The sequence below is a fragment of the Triticum aestivum genome, chromosome 2D, assembly GCF_018294505.1.
Source record: "Triticum aestivum cultivar Chinese Spring chromosome 2D, IWGSC CS RefSeq v2.1, whole genome shotgun sequence".
In the NCBI taxonomy this organism is placed as follows: Eukaryota; Viridiplantae; Streptophyta; class Magnoliopsida; order Poales; family Poaceae; genus Triticum; species Triticum aestivum.
The window spans coordinates 86,169,765-86,180,032 of record NC_057799.1 but is presented as its reverse complement, the minus strand read 5'-3'; the positions used below and the strand labels follow the sequence as shown (position 1 = coordinate 86,180,032).

Here is a 10,268-nt window from a genome sequence, read left to right as displayed (position 1 = left end):
GTCCAGAAAGAAGTTCAGAAAGATCTTGGAAAATGTAGACGTAAATAAGTTCAGAATATGTTTGTATATGTAAATAAGTTCAAAATATGTTTGTATACGTAAATAAGTTCAGTAAGATCTTGGAAATTGTTTCATCATTCAACACTCATCAGAAAAATGCAGCAGAACTGCAGAAAAAGGCATTTTTTCGTCACTGAACACACAACGGAAAAAATGCAGCAGGAAACCAGTACTTTCTGCCCGAGAAAAAAAAACACGGGTAAATGTGCTAACAGAGCAAACTGAAAGCAGCATGCTCTGTACCACATTTGCATATGGATTCAGAGAAATTGTTCACGATGCACAGATCTTGGCAGCATTCTTGCTTGAAGAGAAAATATATTTAAAAAAGAAATTATGTCTTCTAGAATGATTTGGCATTTGAGCATGCAAAAGTTCCAACAAAATTATTATTGTCTTAATATGCCTAAAATTCAGTTTTCATGCACTGCAAATGCAAGCACTGCATATTCAGGGTCCAGAATATGAATCACCTGACAGGTGATAGCAAAAGTTTTAAATATCATCAGGTTCTTCTGAGCATGTTGTCGCTCCTTTAAAAGTAACAAATTAGATCCAGTGATTCCAAGCAATGCCCAATGGTACAAGCGCAATATTTGGTTGCTTGGTGAAGATGTTAGGATGGACGGTGGAATTTGTAATATTCAAATGAACAGGAAAATTTCTGAAGGAGCCAGAGAACGTAAGACTGCTGTTGCACTGAAACCTTTTTCACATTCTTGACATTTGTAACCCAAGTGAAAAGCTAACATGATCTGAGAAAAACCCAACCTATTTGCCAAACAGCTGCAACCTTTTTCACATTCTTGACAATCAGATTGCTGTATCTGTAACCATAAACTCCGCCAAACATGTCCATGCGCTTCACAACTCAACAAAGGATTGTGAAATCATACGTGAATCCATCGGATCGTACCTCGTATACATACTTTTCTGACAAGAGCAGCGGAGTGTTTCAAGACGCATAGAAACATAAAAAAAATACAGAGTTACTCAAATGCTCTGCTCAAATTCAGGCCAACAATTTTTCATTCATATCTGAAAACTGATTACAGTATGACTTGGTAGTCGGTACATCAAGGACTTGATAGTCGGTACATTGAGGACTTGCTTAGCTCAAAGCTTCACCCACACATACACACAAGAGTTCACTAACCAATGTTACTCGTCGGAAACTGCAACTTTAACTCACCATGACGCCAATGCCTAAGAATCCAAGTCAGCCAAGATTAATTTTACAGGAGAGTCAGCATAGTCTCCAGACGCTAGGCAGCTCACATGATTACTGTGTGTATCGACAAGTTCAATTCTACTCCTTTTTCCTGCTACAAGCCGGGTAGCAAACGGGCATTTTGGATTTGGCGGCGAGTGCGTTTTACGCTCTGTCTCGTGCCGGAATTGCAGTACATGAGTTTAATTTTTAGGCTCATCTGCTTTACTTTTGATTTATTGAAAATGCCCTTTATCTACTTAAACCCTTAACTTAGGACCAGGTATGGATGCAGTGGTAACTATGTCGTACACATCTTAACAAGGTTTTTGCTGCCTAGACTAGATGGAGACTCTGCTGACACTCTAGTAAAATTACTAATGACTGAACGGGATTCAAAGAACACTAGAAATCTTGGTAAGTAAGTGCAGAACCTAGAGATGCAAAGATTAAATGAAACTTATGTGTGCATGGTTTAGGAAGCAACTAAAAGACTAGGGAAGGCGTGATACCACTGGACGCAGCCAAGGAATTGGTTGCTTCATTGGTGCTGCAACAGCAATGACAGGCAATGGCGATTGGTTTTGCTTCGGAACCTTGCAGCTGAGCTCCCCCATCCCCCTTCTTGCGCGCAGAGTTGAAGCTGCTGGAGTCATCTTCTTCACAGCAGTGGCAGTGGCAGGCAGTGGTGTAGAGCCGACGAAAGAGCAAGCCTTGGAAGCGACCTGACGAGAGACCTTCTTCACGGGCGCAGCAGCAGTGGCAGGCAGGCAGACCGAAGAGCGAGGCTTGGAAGCCGGGAGCTTGCGGTGGTGGCAAGCGGACTCCTCGTCTTCAGCCATCTGGCGTCCACGGGCACGGATGGCGCACCGGACACCAACGGGTTGAGCACCAGCAGCGGCCGGCAAGGTGGTGGCAGGCCCAGGGCGCGCGGCGACGGCAATATCGGAGGCATGGAAAGTGATGGGCGCCGTCGGCGCTGGGCTAGGTTCTCCGTGGTCGACACCCTTGAGGTGGTGAACGAGTTGGCACCAGGCACGGACGGGATCAGCACGGGTGGCGGTGGCTGGAGCAGCGACACCAGATGCGCCCGTGCCGGCGTGGCGACGGGGACGCCCTCCATGGTGGACGCCGTGGCGGCGGAGTTCTTGAACGGCTGCGGCGGCCTCCTTGGCGATGCCGTCTTCGTCGAGACGGCGCTGGAAGTCGGCGTCCCAGCGGGCGAGGGACTCCCGGGACTCACCGGTGGCCTTGGCCAGGCTGTGCTTGGTCCAGTACTGGAGCACCCTCTCGAGGGCGCGCGAGGGCACCCGCATCTCCAGCGGGAGGGCTTGGGCGGCGGCCGGACGATAGTCCCACGCCGGAGCGACGAGCACCTTGCCGTCGGCGCTGCGGAGCTGGAGCACCTTGGCCGCCATCGATGGCGTGCCTAGGTCTGGAGATCGGGAAGGTGGGCGAGCAGATCGAATTGGCGCTGCTGCTCCCACCGGCGCCGCCCATTTATTCAGGGGAGAGCTCCTGATTCTTGCCCAACTCGGATTGGAGCTGTCGCCGGCTGAATTGGAACTGGGATCCAACTCAAGCTCGACCGCGGCAATCTCACGCGCTGTTAATCCAGCTGTTTTTAACTGAAGAAAGAAGTAGTAGAACGTCTTCAGTTTCTCAGTCCATAAATAGGATTTCTTCAGTTAAAAAACCTGGACGCCTCTGCATCCTATTGACGAATTTCTATCATATAAATAGGAAGAGGATGGTAAAGGCAGATAGAAAATTCATTGCTAATTTGGCTTTACGGAAATTCGGTGGTACAAAAATCAATTTTAGTTTGTATTGGTCCTAAGCATATCCCAAAATGAGGTGTATCAACCGCATAATTGTTTTTTAGGAAATGACATAATTTTTTTCGAGAGTACGCCAAAAGCGTACCGTATTTTTATAGAAGGGAGAAAAGTTGTTTACAAGAGGCCGTTCGAGACGACGAGTCGTCAAGACGGGAACTTCAACTCCAAACATGGAAGACCAAAGCCTACTCTCTCACAAACCTAGCTAAACCCTCAACTCCTACTCCCGCCGATTTCCATTGCTTTATCTCTTCAAGGATATTAAGCACTAAGCTACTGTCCGGTCTGAATTGGTCATCCCTATTGAACACCCTAGTGTTCCTTTGCTATTGTCCGATCTGCGGCAGCGATGACGAAGGAGTCGAACCCGCTCTTGATCTTCCCATGAAAGGAGGCACGCGACCTCTCCCACCATGCCATGAAAGTGTCGTCATAGTTTGGGGTTTGGATGTTGACTTGTAGGGCCTCGAAGCATCCGTGCCAAACTTGCCTCGCGTAGACGCATTGGATTAGAATGTGATCAACAGTGTCCTCTTCCTGCTCGCACGTGAAGCAAGACGATGTAGTCTCTTGTAGCCCGTGTCTAGCTCTACGATCCGAGGTCCAAAGCCGATATTGGGAGGCCAGCCAGGCGAAAATTTTGCATTTGAGAGGCACCCAGCTTCTCCAAATTTGGTTGGCAGTGGCGGAGCGGGTTAGGCCATAGATTTCTGAAGCTACTAAATTTGACCTGTATTGATGTTGTTGTTTTCTTCTTCTCAAAATATGGTTCTCCTTCATACACAGATTTTCCCTTCTGCTAAATGTGCTTTTCGATAAAGAAAGTGTGCTTCTGAAAGAGGAGCCCAACAAAAATGGTAGCGGGTTTCGACGTCCTCGCACGCCACAGACCCGTCATAACTCTTCTCGTCGCTTGTTCCAACACTGTGGCACTGATGGGTGCAACTCCCCCGTGGCGGTTGTAGCACACCCCGCCGACGGGCGCATCTTCGTCTATCATGGTTGCAGCATGTCCGGTCATTGGTCGTAACACGGCTGGTCGCCGGTTGTAGCACGACCCGTCAGAGCGCGCAACGACCACGACAGAGGAGGACTACTCGGGTGGGTGGCACACGGTCATGGCGTCTTCATGTGCGAGGGGGGAGGGACTTGTCATCGCAGCTCATCGTCTCGGTGACTGGATAGGGGCGCAACATGCGGTCTCTGCCATCCCCGTGCCGATGACCTTGCACGCCACATCATGACAGGGGTGTACGCATGTGCGGGTAAACGACTGTGCGAATGGCATGATGGCGGCCATCGTTGGTGAGCTGCTAGGTGGGAGGTGTGACACGAACAGGAGAGAGGTGTGGGAGAAGATGAATGGCTGAGTGCTCTCCGTTTGATAGGATAAAGAAATAAGGGATAAGCGATGGGTGGGCCCTACCGACGTATGTGGCTTACATAAGGAGCCTACTAAAAGCGAGCAAGCGGGGCGACCGACGAAGAACAAGGTCGGTTGGCCAATATAGATATTTACTTTTTAATTTTGTCAAACTTGTATTTTAATTAAGTTTCCCGTTCAAATTTGTGTCCTTTTGAAGGTATTTTAGAAATCAAGTTTCCATGTCATCCATTTGAAGGTCTTGCTTACAAAAGAAGCACGATAGGTATCACATTTTTGTAACCAAGAAAGGGAGTCCGAGCAAAGAAAAAATATATGCCATCTAATTGTATGACTTAGGTCTATTTGTATGGGCTTTTGCTTCTGGTTTTATAGCTTTTTCATTTTGGTACAAAAGCCAAATAAGCTCCTAAAAGGTGTTTTTTTGCTTCGGCTTTTGACTTATACCATCACATAACAATATTGATTCATAAGCCAAAGCAAAAAAGTTCCTATCTAGGAGCTTTTGTAAAGCTGCAAAAGCATAAGCAAAAGCCCAAACAAACATGGGCTTAGGCATGAAAACAACTTTTTTCATATGTTTAACTATACTAGGAAACATGTGTGTGCATTGTAACTGGAGAACAAAATTGTATGCTCCTGTCACAATAAGCATGACTCAAGACCCCTCAACAATTCCACATCATCTATTTCAATAGAGCACCCATATGTGTTGTGGTAGTGCTGTTTATCCTCCCTCCTGTCCTCACTGAAAGTGTCATCGTGTCCACCTAATTGCAAAGTGTCCAAACATGATCAATAGCAAGGCAGTGACCCAGACCACTCCAATGCTAGGGAATGTTTCAAACTTTTAAAAACAACCCTGTCGAGTTGGATATGAGGGCCATCCTCTGTGAGCTCCCTGCCACTTGGTTCATACACCGCCCTCTCCCACTCATTTTAAAATTGTTTTTTAAATGCATGAACATTATTTTGAAAATATATTATATGCAAACTACCCCCCTCCCCACATGTGGCGTTTGTATGAGAGGCTGACATCCGAGCATGACCAGGTCGATACCACCGAGCGTATATCGAGCGAGGTGTAACTCATCCGAGCAATCGTCGAAAAGTTCCCACCCTCTCTTCTACACGAATAGTCTTGTCATGGAAGACCCAAAAATGTCATCCAAGTGTGCGGTAGGCCTGTGCAAGATGCTTTTCCGACATTTCTCATAATGCTTAGTCGATACATGTTTTCCCAAGTTTCTTGTCATGAAAGTGTTCCTACTATAATGTAATTTTATTTTTTAAAGGGTGTTGCAAGTGTTCTCTTCTTATAGCATGTATTTGTAGATCTTATGTAATCAATACTACATGGCCAAAACGACACTGGCCGACCAAAGCGCATCATCATCGATATGCAACGACCCGTCAGTGCTTCCAGGTCAACGACGACTTCATCATTACAGGTGGGTTGGCCGGATGCAGGGACAGATTGAGCTGCCAACAGCTTACTATTGTGACTACGCGGTAATCACAAGTAAATTATTTAGGTCCATCATTCCATAATCATTTCAACCAAATAACAACCAAATATTGTTCAGCTTGAAATTTGCAATCAAGTAGGGGAGATGGCAGGGGGAAGGCATGCAGGCCCGGGGCATTCCAGCTCACAAGTCAACATTCAAACGTATTCAAGACTACGTGGCCAAAAAGTTCAGATGCGGTGGCGATGACGTTGTCACTGGAGCGTACAACATGCCAGTAGCGAGGTCAACCAGACCGAGTGCGGTGCCGTCGTCCAGACCGAACGAGGTGCATACGAGCCATGGGCGGTGGGGGGAGGGTCGGAGTACTACAACGACATTGCCATGACATGACTCTCTCTGCCACTGCATCGCTCTCCTTCTGTGCAGCTTCGTCAGGGGCATACATCTCAGGAACATGGCACGGGTTTGGATTTGATGCCCGGGCAGACTCTTTTCCCAAACCCATATGCGTACATAGGACATGGCGCATACACCCAAGGCGAGGGATCTCAGTCGTATCTCTCCACGTGAGGGATTGAGGGATCTCCATGCCCGAGGAGACTCGTGCGCTAGAGATAAACAACTACGACGAACAATGGCCATACACTAGAGGCGAGGGATCTCATCAGGTAGTCATGTTTATATTTTTAATGCATTTACAATGATATCATATATTATCCTCTAATGGTTTATTTACAATGTTTCTCTATGCAGGAAATAACTGATTGTACATGGGACGATGAGGACACCCAACATGACCTCAACACAGGCATCCTGAGAGCATCACATGATCATGGCGACACGGTTACAGGATTATTTATAGACTTCTTCGGAGGGGATGTTATTGGCCCATCTTTTATCCCTGAGGAGTCACAACCATACACCTACAATTACGCACCAGGATCTCAACAAGGATCCCAGACTCCATCACCTACGCGGGCGTCGCAGACACAGGAAGCCAAAGAGGAGTACGGCCGCGGTCTTCGTGTAACTCGACCACCTAATCGCTTGACGCTTGTCGGTCCTCGGGAAAGGCCAGCTGGCCGTCCTCGAGTAGGGTGATTCATCTATCTACGTGTGCGACCTATTGTGTCTACCTACGTCAGTTCCAGACTTTCCGATGTATGTAAGAAACATCTATGTATGAGGAAATAAAATGCATCTGAATTATGATATTAAATTAGGGAAATAAATACGGCATCGACACTGTGTTGTCGGATCACCTCTGGACCAGAATGACAAAAATACCCCCTCGGTTCCCATGTGGCACTTGCTGCTAATGGACCAAGCGGCAACAATGTTTCCTGCGTATATCTCCCGCCATAGTTTCTCGCTTCTGAGTTCCCTCTTATATCTCGCGCCATCGTTTCCAGCCTATATCTCCCGCCATAGTTTCCCGCTTCTGAGTTCCCGCCTATTCTTCTCTTCTGAACCTATAAAATCTCCTCCACACTAAGGTGGGTAAGCAGTCCAGTGTAGTCTCATAGTCTCGTCAACATGTCCAGTTATCCTTTTGATCATAGTTTTCACCCTAGTATGTCCAAATGCCTTCTACGTTTAGCCACCGATTTCAAGAGAGACAATAGAATAGTTCCATTGGATGAACTCATCAGTAGTGACACCCTACAGAATGAGCTGGGTCACGCATTAACTAGGTGCGGGTGGCCTTCAAGGACCTTTGAGGAGATACGGAAAGAACTTCCCAGGTTGCATGGAAGATGGAAGAAGCTACAACATAAGAGTGAATCATACCTGAAGATTGCAGCAGTACATGCTTTTTTATGGAGTGCCGACAGCGAGGACGAAGACGATATCTTAATGCCTAACGCCAAGGTCAAGACTACTACATCATCGAAGGGCAAGAGTGCATCGACGGAGGATGACGATGATGCCTTCATGTAGTTTTAAGCTGTATTTTATAAGTTCAGTTCTACCGTTTAATTCAGATGTACTTGTATTATTAGTTTGTATTGTCTTATTGTAGGAGCATTATGTTGTATCTTAATTTGATGTTATAGTTGTTGCATGAAGTTGGATAATTAGTTTCTATTTTTAGAGTGTTTTCGGGTGGGGAGAGAAGGAAAGAAGAAGAATGGAGGAGGAAGAACGGGGGCGCAGGGCTGATGGAAAAATTGGCGGGAAAGAAAATGACGGGAAAAATTGATGGCGGGAAAATTTGGCAGGAAAGAAAATAGCGGGAAAGAAAATGACGAAAATAATTTATGGCAGGAAAAATAGGCGGGAAGAAATGTCACATGGGCCGCGAATAGGCGGGAAAATAGGCTATTCGTGGACCTCGTCTATGGACTGGTGTATTTATAGGCTCGGATGACAAATATGATGCCTTGAAAATAAGCGCGAACAGACGAAATTTTAGGCGGAAAATATACGTGATCCAAAACACTGCAATCAGTGTGCAGCAATGGTAGGAATCGGTGCCATATACAAAGACAAACAAAAAAAGATGCTATCGGTGGTAGGAATCAGTGCCATATAGAAAGACGAAACAAAAACAGATGTTGTCGGCTCGCGTGCAGCAACAGCAGTGTTGCCGCCTCACGATTTGGCGGCAGGGCTTGCCTGCTGATGACCCACAAGTATAGGGGATCAATCGTAGTCCTTTCAATAACTAAGAATGTCGAACCCAACGAGGAGCAGAAGGAAATTACAAGTGGTTTTCAGCAAGGTAAATTTTTGCAAGCACTGAAATAGTTGGTAACAGGTAGTTTGATAGTAAGATAATTTGTCATGGACAAGTAATGGTAACGGCAAATAAAGTGCAACAAGGTAGTCCAATCCTTTTGTGGCAAAGGACAGGCCAAAACGGTCTCTTATAATAAGCAAAGCGTTCTTGAGGGCACACGGGGATTTCATCTAGTCACTTTCATCATGTTGGTTTGATTCGCGTTCGCTACTTTGATAATTAGATATGTGGGCGGACCGGTGCTTGGGTGTTGTTCTTACTTGAACAAACCTCCCACTTATGATTAACTCCCTCGCAAGCATCCGCAACTACGAGAAAAGTATTATGATAAAATCTAACCATAGCATTAAACATTTCGATCCAAATCGGTCTCTTACGAAGTAGGGCATAAACTAGGGTTTAAGCTTCTGTCACTCTAGCAACTCATCATCTAATAACTACTGCATAATGAATTCCCTTAGGCTCAAAGATGGTGAAGTGTCATGTAGTCTACATTCACATAACACCACTAAGGGAATCACAACATACATATCATCAAAATATCGAACACATATTGAAAGTGCGTTGGGGGGTGAATATGCAATTTTTACAAATTCGTCACTGAGGAAATCCAACTTGAGGAATTTCCTAATCATGAACTACGAGCAACGGAATAAGTACTCAGGTGCATGCATAACAGAGCAGTAGCATAGTCATCATGATGAAATCAAACATACACAAAGCACAAGTAGCGTGTAAACAGGATAAGCAGGCTGAAGATAAAGTGACTGGAGAATTAGGATTGAGGAAATTAAGAAAGTCTTCAGTCAAAGTCTTCAAACAGCAATGATCAGGTACATCAACACATGAATGAGGAAATGAAAGGGTTGAGGAAATAGAACCAGTAGCTTGGTGAAGACGATGATTTGGTAGACCAGTTCCAATAGCTGTGACAGTCGTACGTCTGGTTGGAGTGGCTAGGTATTTAAACCTGAGGACACACAGTCCTCACCGTATTCTCCTTGAGCTAAGGTCACACAAACCTCACCCAATCACTCGTGGTAAGTCTTTAGGTGATTTCCAAACCTTCACAGACTCAGTCACTCAGAGATCCACAATTCCTCTTGGATGCTCTAGACCATGACGCCTGACCGTCTGAGGATGCACAGTCCTCAAAGGTAACAAGCATCGGTTCCACACAGGAACAATCTCTTCAGTGATGCTCAATCACTTTGGGTTTGTAGGTGTTTTGGGTTTGGGTTTTCCTCACTTGATGATTTTTGCTCAAAGTCCTCGGAGGATGGGATGCTCTCAATGACAAGTGTCAGTTTCTCTCGGAGCAGCCAACCAACTAGTGGTTGTAGGGGGGCGGTTATTTATATCCCAGGGAGCAGTCTGACATGATAAGACATAAATGCCCTTCAATGATATGACCGTTAGGTGGTTAGGATATTTTGGATAGCTAGCGCATAGCACAACAACGATCGGAATTTGATCTCTCAAATTCCTCAGGGCTATCATGTTCCTCATTTGTAGGCAATCCGCACTTGCGAATTCCTAACTCCTCAGTCAGAACAAA

General features: G+C 45.9%; 1 protein-coding gene across 1 annotated transcript; it reads right to left on the bottom strand.

Annotated features, from left to right (window-relative positions):
* Positions 1–1,063: 1,063 nt before the first annotated feature.
* Positions 1,064–2,960, bottom strand: LOC123051818 (translation initiation factor IF-2-like). The gene has a single exon (XM_044474797.1). It carries the CDS (start codon positions 2,686–2,688, stop codon positions 1,765–1,767), a length of 924 nt encoding a protein of 307 aa, XP_044330732.1. The 5' UTR covers positions 2,689–2,960; the 3' UTR covers positions 1,064–1,764.
* Positions 2,961–10,268: the final 7,308 nt, after the last annotated feature.

Excerpts from the sequence above, each read along its gene's own strand:
- LOC123051818 (XM_044474797.1), bottom strand. The coding sequence starts at position 2,688 with ATGGCGGCCAAGGTGCTCCAGCTCCGCAGCGCCGACGGCAAGGTGCTC.